Here is a 16,661-nt window from a genome sequence, read left to right on the forward strand (position 1 = left end):
TATGTAGTTGATGCTACGAAATGATGTCAAGTTTGTAGAGGCAGAGAGGCGTGAACAAGAAATAAAATATATTTAACTTTTTAGTTAGTCATGTTGGCTAGGGAATGAGCCTATTTTTTTTGGTTTCTTTGCTCCATAATTTTGAAATAAAATTGAAATGAGTTTATGTTTTGTTGGCTAGGAAATTGAAATGGATCTATTTAAGTTTCTTTAACCCATAGTTTTGAATTAAATTGAGAATAAGGACATGTGTACATAAGAAGCCAGATGTCTTAGAAGAAATTGAGAAAAACGTTCTCGTATTATATAAGATATGATGAAAATGATCATTCATTCATGTGTTTTCCGAGAAATTGCAAAATCAGGAACAGAAACGTGACTAAACAAAAATACAAAAAAAAAAAAAAATTGGGCAAGAAAAATCATGGCCACGTTTTGTTGATAGCGTACGAACGCGCCAGGAAATTAGCAAATAAAATATAACTGGAAAAAAAAAATATGTAGAAAACAAAGCAGTTGTGTAATTGATCATAAGATCCAGTAAAGGATTTCTGTAGTTCCTTCAAGTGCAAGGTACTATGACAAGCGTAGTAGGATTGATGAACCCTAATTTGATCAATGGAAGAAATCTCCACAAAGGATTTTCGATTTTCGTGAAAAGTGAAGAAAGCAAAAAACGAGTCCAATGGAGATTCTCAATGCAGGAGAGACCTTTAAGAACGCCTCAAGCCACTGCTTCTTCTACAACAGAGACAAAGGTTAGTTATAACAAGACTCTTTGAGCTTTTCCATTCTAGATAACTCTCTGCTTTAGTGTGTGTTTGAATCCTTCAAGCTTGAAAACACAGGCAACGGAGTTCAATACGACGGCGTATGAAGACAAAATGTTGACCAACTATGTTCCAGTATACGTCATGCTTCAGCTTGGAGTCATCACGAACGATAACGTTCTTGAAAACGAAGAGAAACTCAAGAAACAGCTCAAGAAACTGAAACAGAGTCAAGTAGATGGAGTGATGGTTGATGTGTGGTGGGGAATCGTTGAATCAAAAGGTCCAAAGCAATACCAATGGAGTGCTTACAGGAACTTGTTTGAGATCGTGCAAAGCTTTGGACTAAAACTACAAGCTATAATGTCGTTTCATAGATGTGGAGGGAACATAGGAGACGATGTTAACATCCCGATACCGAAATGGGTGCTCCAAGTCGGTGATTCGAATCCAGATATCTTCTATACGAACAAGAGTGGTAACAGAAACAAAGAGTGTTTGTCTCTCTCTGTAGATAACTTGTCTCTTTTCCAAGGAAGAACAGCTGTTGAGGTATGAAAACAACTCTTGAATATGAAACCCTAGGGATAGTTGTGTTTGTATATTTATATAATCTTTGCTCTGTTTGTTAGATGTACAGAGACTACATGAAGAGCTTTAGAGAGAACATGGAAGATTTCATTAGCTCCGGAGTCATAATAGACATTGAAGTAGGGCTTGGTCCTGCTGGAGAGCTTAGATATCCTTCTTACAGTGAGACTCAAGGATGGGTTTTCCCAGGAATTGGAGAATTTCAAGTAAGAAAAAACGAAAATGAGACTCTTAATTTCTTTAGGGTTTGGAAAAAAGGAATACAGAGCTTCTCTTATATGTTTATGTTATTTGGTCTTTTTTCAATCTCACAGTGTTATGACAAGTATCTTAGATCAGATTATGAAGAGGAAGTTAGAAGAATTGGGCATCCTGAATGGAAACTTCCAGAAAATGCAGGGGAATACAATAACATTCCAGAAGAAACTGAGTTTTTTGAGTACTCGAATGGGACTTACCTTAAGGAAGAAGGACAATTCTTCTTGTCATGGTACTCCAGAAAGTTACTTCTCCATGGTGATCAGATTCTTGATGAAGCTAATAAAGTGTTTCTTGGGTGTAAACTCAAGTTAGCTGCAAAAGTAAATCAAATCTTGTAGGGTTTATGTTAATGCATTAGAAACATGATCAAGATTTATAGTTTTTTTTTTTTTTTTTTTTTTTGTGTCGTCCTGATTTATCTATCAGGTCTCTGGAATCCATTGGTGGTACAAAACTGAAAGTCATGCTGCAGAACTTACAGCGGGTTATTACAATCTCAAAAACAGAGATGGGTACCGTGCAATGGCGAAAATGATGCGTAGACATCACGCTATCTTGAATTTCACTTGTCTAGAGATGAGAAACACAGAACAGCCAGCAATAGCTAAGAGTGGACCGCAAGAACTTGTTCAGCAAGTAAGAAAATTGATCTCATTAAATAACACACTCTTGTTTGTATGCTACTTAGAATGGTTTCCTTTTGAAGGTTTTGAGCTGTGGATGGAGTGAAGGTATTGAAGTTGCGGGTGAAAATGCGCTGCCGAGATTCGATAGAGATGGATATAACCAGATTATACTAAACGCACGACCTAGTGGGATTAACCAAGATGGTAAACCGAGGATGTTCGGGTTCACATATCTCCGATTATCTGATAAGCTTCTGAGCGAACCGAATTTCTCAACGTTTAAAACGTTCTTGAAACGAATGCACGCGAACCAAGTAAGCAATCCAAAAAGCCTTCCTAGAGAACTGTCTTTGATTCAAGATTCATTCAGATTTTTTTGAAGTTGTATTTGTTTTATGTTTCAGGAGTATTGTTCAGAGCCTGAAAGGTACAATCACAAGCTGTTTCCATTGGAAAGATCGAGAAACGATGAATCGTTGGAGAAGTTTATGGAAGAAACAGAACCAATTGATCCATTTCCATGGCTGACAGAGACAGACACGAGTATTAGACCCTATGAAAGTGTACTGTCTAGACTGCGAAGCACATTCTTGAGGAAGAAGTCTTAGAGAATGCTTAGCGAAAAATCTAGCCTTACAATATTTCTGAGATAAATATGTAAAAAAAAATGAAAAAGTTAATACGTAAATATGTAAACTTGAGATAAATATATAACAGTAAATATATCATCCTATGATCTACGTTTGAAGCATTAGTTTCTTCTTATAAACTCTAACTCTCTAGACTATAAGGGTGAAGATTGGTTCAAAAAAACAAAAAAAAAAGACTCTCAAGGGTGAACATGAAATACAAAACAAAGAAAAAAATATTTTTATTAGCTCTAACAGGATTTGACAACTTTAGACATTTTGAAAAACATCAAAAAGCAGTTTTTTCAAAGGAATAAGAACTACTCTTTTGGTCCGATTTTAGGCCGGAGCTTTGTGCAATTTTCTACTCCATAGTGTCACTTGATACTCTTTTTCTTTATTATTATCCTATTTTTCTAGAATTCAAGTTTTGATAGTTTTAAATTTTCCCGTGACCAAGGATTCACATTGGTGTGTGTGTATGAGAAACAGAGAGAACGAGAGTACTGACTTATTAATTTCAAGAAACGAAGCAAAGACAAGATTCCACCAAACGTCATTATCATTAGTGCATTTTAACCCCACATGCGACAACAGAGCGTGACACAAAAGCTTTCATTTTTTAGTCAAAATGACACAGCTCTCCAAATTACAAAAGTGACTTCGAAATCAGTGAAACGAATTCAAATAAAGAAAATAAAAAAGAAACTTAGGTTAAATGATTATACATAGTAAACTGTTTAACACAGTTACCATCATCAGAAAATATAATTATAGTCAAGGACAAGGACCCACCTGTGAACCATCATTGATTGTGCCACTTTGTCGTCACTTAGCAGCTTCGTCTTTGGCCGCAGTGGCAGAAACGTAATAAGCAACACAGAAGAGGGCATGAAGAAAACACAAAATCCCTCCAACGGAGAGGAAATGGTGATGTGTGAACCCACAAGAGGATCTTGACTTACTGTTCGACATCGTCCCGATCACTATACTCCCGAATCCAACGGCGAATACGATCCTGTGGTTACACCATCCAATCAAGACGTTCCACGTGTCATTATATTTCTTGGACCATACAAATACAATTATTAATGCCCCCCAAAGAAGATTAGATTTGTTGTATTATTAACGTACCAAGTGAGGACGAGACAAACCATAGAGATTTGCCTAGAGGAAGAAGATCTTTGAAACTCATCTTGAGAGCAAATACAGAGACAGCCTCCGACCAAGTTGAGTAGGACATGAGCTATTACCAATATCGCGGCTGCACCTAGACCGAGCCTAAACGCGTCCTGGCTCGGTTCTCTGCACTCAAATAACCATAGCCTCATGTGCTTCACCTGGCATCCACATATGCAACACCACACCGTTTTTAGCATATGCAAGTGGTCCATGGAGTATATGTGTATGTATATATATTACCTGATTTTGGGCGACTTCAGCTTGGATTCCGAGGATTGCAGCACCTACATCCAAGCCCACAATGACTAAACAAAGAAGAATGCCTACAATCTTTGTCATTTCCAACTCTTTTAGTAACTAAAGAATTAAGTTTAATGGTGAAACTTTGAGAACACAAAATTTTAAAAGTGTGAATTAAGATAAGGGAGCTTCTATCTGATGGGGAGAATGTTGGTTGAAGAGGGAATGAGAATGGGTAGTGGGAAAGTCTAATGAGTAATGATCTTTTATGACAAAATGGGATTATATAAAAGAAGTCTTGGGTAAAGTTATGAGGGTGTGGAAGAAAAAGAGAGAGAAAGAGATAGAAGAACCAAAAAGTTGAAATGAAAGAAAAAGATATTTCTCTTGTTAGATATTTCATATTTGTATCTTTTAGTAGGTTTTTTTCTTCGGCTTTTTTTTTTTGTTAAAGTAAAAACTAAGACTATAACGTTTTATAATTTAACTTGATTGTAATGTAATTATATTACAATCAAGTTAATTATGATGTAATTATATATATATATATACATATACATTACAACATAGATAATTGACCTGATCATATCAATTTTAAGAATAATAAAACTACCTTTTTTTAATTAAAATTAATGTTAAGACATTGCAGACAATAAAAGCCCGGCTTTAACAAAAAAAAATAACTTGTGGACGTATATTGAACCGTTAGCAAATTATAGTATTTTAGTTTTGGATGGACAACATTCGTCATGCACTAAATTTATTACTTTATAAAAGTGTATGATCTACATCAACAAATTTCTATTTTTCTCAGTTTGCATCACTACGAATATAATTATGTATGGCATAGAAAACCGGTTAGACACACAAACGGATTCTCCGCTCAACTTCTGCAACCATTCAAACCTTAATTACTTTTTTCATCATTTATTAAATGCACATATGTATAATTTTGCGAAATAGCAAGAGTAAAACAACTAAAAGTAGATAAATCATAAACATGATGTGAACATATACGATTCGATCATTGTGTCTCATGATGTTCAATTAAATATAACTATATAGGCTAAGTTAAAATTAGGAATATAACAACAAATTTACTGATATAATTAAAATTTATTTATAAGTAGATTAATTGTTTTAGTTTATCTGAATTTACAATTATACAAAAAATAAATCCTTTTCCTAATTTTTTTGTCTTCTTGTATATTGAGCTAGATAGAAGACTTTTAAAGAAAAAAAAAACAATACCATTTAACTAATATTTTAGTTTATTAAATAAATTTAATTTAAGACTACCTATTTTTGTATTAAGTAATCTTAGTTCGCATATATCCAGAATATATTGTTTTATAGTCTTCTAGAGAAAAGATGTTCTAATGTCTGCCGAAAGCAAATTAAATTTCCAATTTCGATTACTCTTATTGATTTTAGTTGAAAGACATAAAGCTAATTTTTTTCGTTTTACATATAATTTTATTGTTTGCTATAGAAGTATTCTTTAACAAAGACATAAGGCTATTACAATTTGATACTGATGTGGATATATGATAGATCTAGTGAAAACTAGCTCCAAAATTTTACCATCGGTAAAAGGATTATGTAAAAGTAAAACAACTGAAATGAATATTTTATGGGAACAAACAATAAACAATACAAATTAGTATAAAGTAAAGATAGAAGAAACAGGGAATAGGAGGATTAGCTGGGATATGCACGTGGAACTTTAGCACCGAAGCCAATAAAGCTTCTTTTTGTCCATATGGAATGCCCAATGTCATTTTGATTAAACCTTATCGATATGTGTAAAATTTTATCTTTGCTTCAAGTGATACAATACTAGTTTCTGCAGTTGCTTTTGTTTATAAATTTGGTTTGGGTAAACATGGTTGGATTCTTTGTGTTGGGGAGGAAGAAAAGTAGGGCATAATACAACCCATCCAAGCATGGCCAGTGTCTTCACTTCTCTGTTAAAGAATCAAAATTGATGTTCTTTAATTCCATAGTAATTATGTACGTCATGTAGAGAATATATATTGCCTATAAGGCTATAACAACATTATTCAATATATGACATAATGGGAAAACTTTATTACTAAACAATACTCACAAAATCGATAGTGTCTAAAAAATGTGGGGAATGCAAATAAAAAAGTGTGATTTTCACACTATCAAACAGTTCATGATTGAAATTTTTTATATTACTATCTCATTCACTGAACATATCGTAGTTTTTTTTTAAGTTTGAAATTTCTAATTGTTAAGTTGTGGATTCGGATTACACGGTTAAGTTTAAAAAAAAAAAAATCACGGTTAAGTAATAGTTGTGTAACATTGAACCAAGACTAGCTAATTGAACCGGGTTTGGTTGAAAATTAGGTCTTTATCGACTTGTAGAGATAAAGGTTTTTCTGAGGCGTGTTCATGTTGTTATCTTGTACGATAGATTTCTTAGCGTGATTCGTAAATCTCAGGGTTTGTGGAGCTCTTGATGATCTTGTGAATTATGATTGAATTTTCGAATTCTGTTCTGGCCGAGACGTAGGATCAAATCACACGATTGATGTGACTTTGTGAGTTCATCTTCTTCTCTTCTCTATTATTCTATGTCCTTATCTTTAATCTATATTGATAATTAGGCATAAACTAGGATCTATTCTCTTATCCTAAACTGACTAGGATCTAATCTAAACCAGTTACGTTCTTCTCTACTATTTTATGTTATGGTCGGTTACGATTGTGTTTGGTGAAATTCAGACTTCGATTTAGGTTATATAAGTTGATGAAAGAATCGAAGTAAGGTGATATCATAACCCCATGTTGCATATTCTATATACTCAGATCGGAATGGATCGTTTTGATGTAAAAGCGATTTGTCTCTGTGGAACAATAATATATGAGCAACATGATCAACATTGATGACTCATTTTCATCAGAGGTAAGCCATCCAAGATCTCTCTCAATGTTGATCATGTTGCTCATATATTATTGCTCATTTAGTCGTTGTCGTATAACTTTCTGCTTAGGGTGAGGAAGAGTATAAAAACACATATGAGAGAGATCTTGATGTCACAGCAGTTCCATATGTGGCTTTGGCCGCACCATTGGCAACAAAGTTTTTCCTTACAGCTATCTTTCACTTGGTTCTGTATAATACAAAATCATTTAGTCTGATGTATGATCCGATGAAAATCCATCATGACAAAATGAGTCATTTAGTCTGATGTATGAATCATTTTCATCAGACTAAATGATTTTGTATTATACAGAACCAAGTGAAAGATAGCTGTAAGGAAAAACTTTGTTGCCAATGGTGCGGCCAAAGCCACATATGGAACTGCTGTGACATCAAGATCTCTCTCATATGTGTTTTTATACTCTTCCTCACCCTAAGCAGAAAGTTATACGACAACGACATGAGGTGACAAAAGATGGTTTAAGCTGGAATATATGACTTAACTATATACAGTCTTAAGACAGGTTGTAGACTTTAGAACACAATCAATGTCGAAGGCTGAACAAGCTAGAATTTGGTGCACACACATAAAGACGTACGACTCAAAGGTTAGTCTTAACTCAGTTGAAGTAAAGAAATATGTGAGGAGAAATAAAACTTGATAATCTTGAATGTTTGTGATTAGGTATTGCGGAAGATCATTAATTGTGTAACTGCAACCTTGATGTGATATGCTGATATCTCCTTTAACAAGATTGTATATGTCAAGATCGTATCTATCTGCAACTCAAGTTCAATTAAAGTTAATGTAAAACATTGATGATTATATTTTTCTGAAATCGGTAGAAGATCTAAGCAATCTTGGTGTCACTATATCCAAAGGATGTGCAAGCTACATCCTTCTCATTAAGAGCTCATTGCCTCATGAGTTTCATCAATTTAATGGGAACTCTTTAATACAGTAGGAACTCTATATAAGCTTAAATGAAGTCATTGTTGCAGCAAGATTTGAGGAGATAGAGTTGTAGGTCTCATTCAGGCTGATGGATTATAAACATGAAGGGAAAAGTCAGCGAAAAGGGATGATGATTCTTCGAGGTAAATTACCAAGAACTAGGTTTGGAACGAAGACTAAAGTCACATGTTGGTTTTGCAAGAAAGAAAGACATGTCAAGGATATATTTAAATATTACAAATGGTTTCCCAGCTATACATTGCATTCGATAGAATTACAACACCATTCTAACACACTTTTTAAAAGAGAAGAAAACTAGCTAGAGACTTCGATATGTAAAACGGACAACAAAGAGTCAATCCTGGCGATTCTCCCACCCATCGATCACTTAAGATTCCGACCTAACAACCAAACACACAAACCATTAATACTGTTATCATGAACAAAGTACAGATGACAAAATTTGAGGTATATATATATATATATAAGTAACGATTCCTCTAAGATACATAAGATGATAAGAATATCATAAACATGACTCGAGACCAAACTTCAAGTGTGAAACATCTCAGTGTTTTGATTGATTAAATGAAGTTAAAAAGATAGAGAAAACCAATTTTGTTACCACCTAATAGTTATCAAAATCTCTTCAGTAATTTTTTTAACGACCAAGCACGTAAGCCTTTCGCCTTTTTGTGGCCACGCTCGGTCTCGTCACCTTCAGGTATCGGAGGTAACGTCGGCCTCCACCGTGGGGGCTCTCTTCTTTCAGGCACCGGCGATGGCTGGTCAATCGATAGCTGGCCAATAGATAGCTGATCAATCGATGGCTGCAGGTCAGTCAATGGCTGGACAGTCACGGCGGTGGTGGAACGGCGACATCGACTGAATAGAGAAAACTTCATTTGAAACTCAGATTACTTTAAAATATTATTATTGGTTAGACAATTCAGAGATTTGAGAATTTCTTGAAGATATTACGTAGTGTATATATATTATAAACATTGTTAGTATATAAAAGGTATAAACTGGAATACTATCTCGGTCATTTATGCATAATGTTATTTGTAAGGAAAAATATATATTTCATATAGTAAAAACAAATAATAGCTGTACATTCAAAGATTTCTTTATAATAGTCATAACAGTTAACTTAAAATGTCAGAAACTGATAAATTTACAATTAAGAAGAGCTGTAATTAAATAACATTATTACATATTATACTGCAAAAGAGTTAAATCTTCAGGCTAAATTATTAAACTCATCACATATGTGGTGAAGGATTCATAAATTTCATATAAACTTCTTATTATATAAAGCGTTTCTAAGTTACACATTAATAAAATTTTGACATATGTCAATTGTATCAATAAGATGTATCATGTCAATTGTATCAATAAGATGTATCATGTCAATTGTATCAATAAGATGTTGACACATGTTAACTGTAGATTTACTGAAATAATTATATAAAAAATGTAAAAGTTCTAAACCTATCATAAAAATAAAAATTATACATAAAAAAAAAATTAATATATTCAAAAAACATTTAAAACTAATTTCTAATTTATTTAGAGAAACTCTTTTTCATATTATAAGACTTTTTCAAATTTTTATGCAAAATTGTTGGTTAATTTCAAATTATATGATTGTTTATATTGTGCAGGCTTTTACATGATTAGTTGAATTCTTTTTAGTATATAAAACTTGGTTTGAAAATAAGTTATTAATATGATAGTAACACATGTGAAATCTATCGTCATTGATAAGTTTTTGACAAGTGACAAAAAAAATAGGAAAAGTACTAACAAAGTTTGGTTTTCAAAATTAATGACATGTGTTAATTTATAGATTTAAGTTATTAACTCAAAAATAAGTTGGTAATGTGAGGATGACACATGTTAATGTATTGAACTAAGATTACCATATATGTCAAAATGAAATATTTATTTTTATCTTATGTGACATGACATGTGTCATGATTTAGTTAACAAATTTACATTATAAATTTCAATTTCATTTTGTAATTAGAAAATTTCAATAATTTAAAGTTATATATAAATTCCCTTTTTCAGTTAAACATATTTAAGATGATTATTTTTTTTCTTTAAATACTTTCAATTTTTTTATGTTGTAGTATATTTGAATTATTTATTTTAGTTTCTATTGTGTATCTTTAAATTATTTAAGATTCATATATCATCGTGCTCATATTTTTGTTCTCTCAATTTTTCAACCTTTATTGGTTGCTCATAAATTCATTACAGTCAAGTAGATAAACTCATTGCAATCAAGTATATTTTTTTTCTTTTTTTTTAACGTAATTATTTTTGTGTAAACAAAATATGTCAACAAAAATTTAGTGGTTAAAGAAAGTATGATCATAGTGACATTTAATAGGTAGTGATCGTAACACCCCATTTTCAAGAAATATGATGGTGCATGCACAAAGATTTTTTTTTTTTTTGATTTGACCACCTATGTAACCAAAATGCATTTATCTTTCTGGTCAACCATTATAAGAGAATTCCACGGTTAATTGTACTTGAGCTGTGAAAATTTCATGATAGACTACCTTTGAGAAAGTGATTGTCGGAAATATACGAGTAAGGAAAAAACACGGGAAAAGATCATGTGGTGATTTGTAAAGTTTCTAAACAAGTCTTAGGGAGGATGTCCTCCCGAACATAGTGTACCGACCTTCAGATAAAAGTGAGCTCTGCCTAGAAAAGATGTGGATCCTACTTAAGAGGTGGCTGTCGGAACGTTGCAGCAATAAAGAGCTTATTTTAACAATAAAATATCTTTGATTGTAAAAATAAATTTTTAATAATAAAATATATAGTAAAATTAGATGTTAATAAGATGATGGTTTGATAGCATGCTTGCATGTCAAATAATTTATGAAAAAATTGTAAAATCCTAATTTAGACGAGATTGCGAAATCACGTTATGTGATAATAATTATTGAGTATCTGGCAAAAGTTTTGGTTATTAATAATTTAGCTTTAGATGATTATTATTATTATTATAAATTAGTGTATTAATAGAAAAAAATGAATATATTTTTTTCCCCTAACAAAAAGGTATAAAGTATATATATTTATTTTCTAAAAATAGTTTATATCTATAACAAAATATTAATATATTTTTTGTTAAATATAGATTTATTAAATAATTTTAAAATGCTCATATTAAACGAATCGTAATCGAGTTATAATATAAAGATAGAGAGTGCAATTAATAATGAACGGAGAAACAAAACCCACTAAAAGTATAGTTTTGTTTTGCTGTCACTAAAATCAGATAATAATGTTATATATGCTTAACATCATGAACATGGACAATCGCCTCTCCAATGTCTTTTCTCTGACTTACAGAAAATGAAAGGTAAAATAATTTACATTATATGCAATTTTCTGTCGAGCTGAAGACAATTAAAGTATTCGACGCATAACTTGACAAGGAGGCAACCCCGGCGAGGCTCTCATATCCGTCGACATTGCAATATTCCTATTAGACAAACAAGAGTTATTTAACAACATTTTTATCAACAAATTTATTAGAAAATGACAAATATTTCAAGGTTGATGGAATAGTCTTTTCTCTTTAACTAAATGGTATTACTATCAATGTATGTCTATGATTTTGGTAGGCTTCTTTGGTTGGTCATTCATTTTCATTTTTCTTTTAAATTTGAAATTATAAATAAACGCAATACATTTATATCTGTCTATAATCTGAAAAAAAAAAAAAAAAAAAAAATCTTCTTTGGAAACTGCTTCTCTCATGGATTATATTTCTTTCAATCATTGAATCTAATTGTTCTTAATCTTGAAAATTTGAACTAGACGTAGTTTCATTATCATGCTATATTGCTATATCAATTTTCATAAAGTTAGATCAATGTTTAGAAAAAAAAAACACAAACACATACGATTGAGAAATATGTCCTCAATTCATAATTTCTTATATGTGTCGAAAGAAATCTAAAATGACTTTGCTTTTTCTAAATTTCTAATATACGTGAGGATCAGACTAACCAGGCTTTCTTGAGTTTGTAGCAGAAAGAAAGTATCTTTTTGGCCTTTGATTTAGCACGAGCGTGTGAGACCTTCGCCTTTGAGCGTTCACTCTCGTTGTCGTCTTCCAAGATGGGATATAAAGATGGTCGCCACCGTGTTGAATCTTCAAACGAGCGTTGTCTTGAGTTAGGAGCCAGCAATCGCTGATCAATCGTCGATGAATCCTCTCGTTCTGTCGCATTGGAACGGTAACAATGGCGGAATAGAGAGAAAATCATTTTCAAACTTGAGAATAAAACAGATTCAAAAAAGAAAGAAAATCTAAATAGTTTTTGTGATTCTTGGTTTTTTAGCGACAGATGAATATAGAGTTTATTTAATACAGTAAAAGATTTATAACTGAAAAATAAGAAGTGATGAGGATCCATTAATAAACAGCTTCTGGTTCATTTATGTTGTATGTTTATTTAATTCTAGGATCATTTAAAGGTTTAAGTTTAGTTTGGTTTATGTTTCAGGTCTTTTAAAACTGTTTGTGTTAATGATTCTATTAGAAATCTTTTTGAAAGGACACTTGTTTTTCTATCTACGGATACAGTTTCTCTGTTATATGATCATATATATCTTTTGTATGTTTTCTTATCAGTACTTTTAAAAGTGAGTTTTTGTTATCATTTTCAGTAAATCTCTTGACATGACCATGACCATCAACCAATTATATATATGTATCTAATATATATGCCTAGGATAAAGATATAATTGGTTGAACTGATGTATCTAATATATGCCTAGGATAAAGATGTAGCACACAAATAATATATTATTTCAAATCACACACGCAACAAATCAAGGCTCGTTACTTTTCTGGGACATGCATGGATCAAATTATACATAATTGCAATAATGTTAGAACATGATCAATACATGCGGCGGTTTCAGAAAAGAGAGATCTGAAATATATAATTGAAGGAATAGAAAATGAACAAATAATTCGAATTCACGATTAAAAAGGCCATGAACAAAAACTGGAAAGAGATTGAATTATATGAATAATCAAGCCCATTTGGCCAATAGAGACATGAGGCCAGCACCAATAAGGAGAGCAATATGGGCCATGATTTGAAGCCCAGTATTGGATTGCATCTTAGGGTGCATGAAATCTGCTGCGAGAAGGTCGACCAGAGACATGTAGATGAGAATACCTGCGGATGCAGCGTTCAATACTCCTTGCACGATCAGAGCAGTTGGTGAAGACTCATCGTATGAATTTGCTATTCCCATCCCCACAACGATACCTATTGGTGTCGTTATTGCGAAGAACGTTGACATTAATGTTACTGACAAACACTTGAATTTTCCCTGTAACAAGAAATATTGAAACTGGAATGTGATCATATGTTCCAAGTTGTATAGATGGTCTATCACACTTTTTCAAAATCATGAGTACATTTTTGCTAGTTTATTTATTTAATAAATTAGAGAAGAAAAAAGTAATACAGATAATTACAAGTTCTTTTTATATTCCAAAATTATTGAATAAAAAAGGTACCTGAGCAATACAACCACCAAGGCCAAGACCTTCGAAGCACTGATGAAACATTAATGCAATAAAGAGAGCTTTTGCAGCCTCTGGGCTCTGTGAAGCTCCGAGTGATATTCCTATTACCACTGAGTGTACTAATATTCCCAACTCCAATACCTATTTTTTTTGTTTCAAAATGTAAACACAAGAAGAAATCAATTCTATTTAATTTGTTCAAAAAAAAAAAAAAAAAAAAAAGAAGAAATCAATTCTGAGGTAAAAATGTCAAACTTCACATTGCATTATTTTTTTAATCAGATTTCGGCCAAAAGAAACTTACGTCATGTGATCTAGTTTTAGGATTTTTGATGTAATTCAAATTGTGTAGTTAGCTTTTTTTATAAGCTAAAATAAATATTTTACTATCTATATTTTAAATTTGATATAAAAGCTAACCACTAATTAAACCATATGAAAAGTTGTTATTTGGAATTTTGGTACTTATAACAAGTGATGATTTCTTTAGAGAATCAAAATCTCACATGGTCCGAATCTAATGAACCCGCGTCGACAACAACTAAATCTCAATACAAATGCATGAACTTGTACATATATATTTTACGTTGTTCCCATTCGCTATTATATATGTTTGATTCCAAGCAAAATCACTATGGAATTTTCAAATCTATATTCCTCTATCAAATTGTTTATTTGGCTAAATAAAAAAAAATATATATATATATATATATATATATATCAAAACGTTCTATTTGAAACATATTAATAAAAAATATTAAACTAGTAAACGCAAAAGCTATGATTAATTGTCAAAACGTGGAGTTCAACAAACCTGTGCAATAATTCTAGTCCGGAGAACTTGGACTTGGGCGGAGTCGACGGAAGGCCCGCCGGATTCTCCATCGTTGATCTTCTTGGACGCTTTACAATGAGATTTATAGAAACTCGAAGTGGCAAATGTATCGACGGATAGCGTCAAGATCGCAGCGACCATCGCAATAAACCCGGTGAACGGGAATTCCCAAGCTTCAGAGGTTAGACACGGCGAGTTAAGCATCGTGTAAGCCTCAGGCAAGACGTGCATAAATCCGGTTGCGAGGATAACTCCGGCGGCAAAAGCTTTCGTGACGAAGAAGAAAGGTGTTTCTGGACGCAAAGGAGGGAAGACTTTGCCTAACAAAGGGAAAAGAACTCCGATTATGCCGGCAATTAGAACCGAAGGAATTGCGGCGATCTTGTACTTCCTTGCTCCCTCTTTGTTGTCATGGTCGTCATCGTGTGAGCATTCACATTGCGGTTTCCCATGTGAATGGCCTTCGGCTGCGTTGACGACCGCGATGAGGAGGACGGAGACTGATAAGAAGAAGAGTAAGAGTTTAACGTTCTTGGTCTTCATATTCTCTATTTTGACAATTAGGCTTTTTATGAGGAAAAAGTTTAGGATCCTTGGTGAAGAAAGTATGGAAATGGAAGTATCTAGATGTGTGTATATATACGTATATTAGTATCATATTAAAATGTGCTAATAGTTTTTTGTTTTGTTTGTCAATCATTAACACAAAAATATTGAGCTAGTTAAACCCATAAAAAAACTATATACACATATTCAACTTATGAGAAGATTTTGTATCTCGTGTGTCTTTTTTATATCGTCACGAATCCTTCGGATAATTGTCAACCAAAATCAATAGTTTTATAATGTACTTTTTTTTATTACTCGAGCAATAGTTAACTATGATCTTTCCTCATAAAAATTGTTAGAATTCTCTAACTGTAATCTTTCCTCATTAAAAAAAAAAAAAAAAAAAAAAAAGAAGCAATAGTTAGCGATTCATGAGAGAAAGCTGATCTTAAAGTCAAAATTAAACGAATCAATTTGATAAAATTAATAAAGCAATAGAAAAATATTACTAGTGTCTGGACAGGAAATAGGTTTTGTCCGGCTACAACGCTTATCGGATCGGTTGGGGTTGTTGTCAAGTGATCGTCATTAAATCAGTGGAGCATTCGTTTCGTCTTCGACTTAGGATTCGTCATTAAAACTTCTTTAACAAGAAAAAACGATCACTGAAACTAGAGTCACCGGAGGGCTTTCTGATCATGGGCTAGCTAGGTTGAATCTGAGTACGACCAGTGATGAAAGTTTTAGTATTTCCCACGTGCTGCCGCTTCTACATGGTGGAGTTGGCAGAGATTTTAGGATACTGATATCCTCATACAATTGTCTCGATGTATAACCTAATTAGTTGTTCATGTGACATGAATAAATCGAGGAGGTGTTGTTCTTCGACGCCAAAATCAAATATATCTCATGAACATCGAAATTAATATGATATTTAGGAAGCTTTTAATGAGTGAGAGATGCGTAAAACATGCTGTGTTCAGAGCCATGGCTCTATGTAAGGTTTGGTGAGTAATGATGGGGAGGAGGAAATGTCACCGAATCTTTTTGTGTGTGTTTGGTTTGTTCTATTCTTTCGAATCTCTAATGGAAAAAAAAAAATTGCGTTTGTATGAAACGATATTCCAATAATGTCCTCTTGTACGTCTTCTAACATTATTTATGGTTTCCAAATAAGTGTTGTAGTCAGATTTCTAACTTGAACATATAAATATATATATGCACCACATCGATATTCCAAAGGGTTCAATCATACATGCACCACATCATTACGGATTGCGCAGAAGATTTGCAACCTAGCTAGGTTTTGGATATGCTCCAATTAAGCTAATTTCCTTTAACAAACAACGATATAAGACCTATGTATATTCTTGGGAAAATCAATAGGACGGAACAGAAGAATGTTAATCAAAGTCACACCCCGTTTTTTCATTCATATATGATATAAAATTTTATTTGTGTAGGTTATATATTGATATTATGC

The 16,661-nt window shown here is 32.6% G+C and overlaps 3 protein-coding genes and 2 long non-coding RNA genes across 5 annotated transcripts; 2 read left to right on the forward strand and 3 right to left on the reverse strand.

The window, feature by feature from the left end:
* Positions 1 to 424: 424 nt before the first annotated feature.
* On the forward strand, positions 425 to 2,999 carry LOC104749640 (beta-amylase 6). The gene is made up of 7 exons (XM_010471317.2): positions 425 to 758; positions 849 to 1,322; positions 1,403 to 1,567; positions 1,676 to 1,942; positions 2,049 to 2,258; positions 2,329 to 2,562; positions 2,653 to 2,999. Exons 1-7 carry the CDS (start codon positions 579 to 581, stop codon positions 2,854 to 2,856), a joined length of 1,734 nt encoding a protein of 577 aa, XP_010469619.1. The 5' UTR covers positions 425 to 578; the 3' UTR covers positions 2,857 to 2,999.
* A 422-nt stretch (positions 3,000 to 3,421) lies between these two features.
* LOC104749641 (protein VASCULATURE COMPLEXITY AND CONNECTIVITY) lies at positions 3,422 to 6,132 on the reverse strand. Its single transcript, XM_010471318.3, has 3 exons — positions 4,300 to 6,132; positions 4,012 to 4,217; positions 3,422 to 3,895 (listed from the first exon to the last, which is right to left on the reverse strand). The coding sequence occupies exons 1-3, from the start codon at positions 4,396 to 4,398 to the stop codon at positions 3,706 to 3,708; spliced, it is 495 nt and encodes a 164-aa protein (XP_010469620.1). The 5' UTR covers positions 4,399 to 6,132; the 3' UTR covers positions 3,422 to 3,705.
* Positions 6,133 to 6,663: 531 nt separating this feature from the next.
* Positions 6,664 to 8,128, forward strand: LOC147925084 (uncharacterized). The gene is made up of 4 exons (XR_015583592.1): positions 6,664 to 6,872; positions 7,141 to 7,237; positions 7,769 to 7,863; positions 7,941 to 8,128. It is a non-coding gene; the product is annotated as an uncharacterized LOC147925084 (long non-coding RNA).
* Positions 8,129 to 8,404: 276 nt separating this feature from the next.
* On the reverse strand, positions 8,405 to 9,169 carry LOC147925085 (uncharacterized). The gene is made up of 2 exons (XR_015583593.1): positions 8,839 to 9,169; positions 8,405 to 8,611 (listed from the first exon to the last, which is right to left on the reverse strand). It is a non-coding gene; the product is annotated as an uncharacterized LOC147925085 (long non-coding RNA).
* A 4,000-nt stretch (positions 9,170 to 13,169) lies between these two features.
* On the reverse strand, positions 13,170 to 15,205 carry LOC104749642 (zinc transporter 3). Its single transcript, XM_010471319.3, has 3 exons — positions 14,609 to 15,205; positions 13,786 to 13,935; positions 13,170 to 13,595 (listed from the first exon to the last, which is right to left on the reverse strand). Exons 1-3 carry the CDS (start codon positions 15,170 to 15,172, stop codon positions 13,290 to 13,292), a joined length of 1,020 nt encoding a protein of 339 aa, XP_010469621.1. The 5' UTR covers positions 15,173 to 15,205; the 3' UTR covers positions 13,170 to 13,289.
* Between the last annotated feature and the right edge of the window lie 1,456 nt (positions 15,206 to 16,661).

The sequence above is a fragment of the Camelina sativa genome, chromosome 16 (assembly GCF_030686135.1).
Source record: "Camelina sativa cultivar CO46 ecotype springtype chromosome 16, ASM3068613v1".
NCBI lineage: Eukaryota > Viridiplantae > Streptophyta > Magnoliopsida > Brassicales > Brassicaceae > Camelina > Camelina sativa.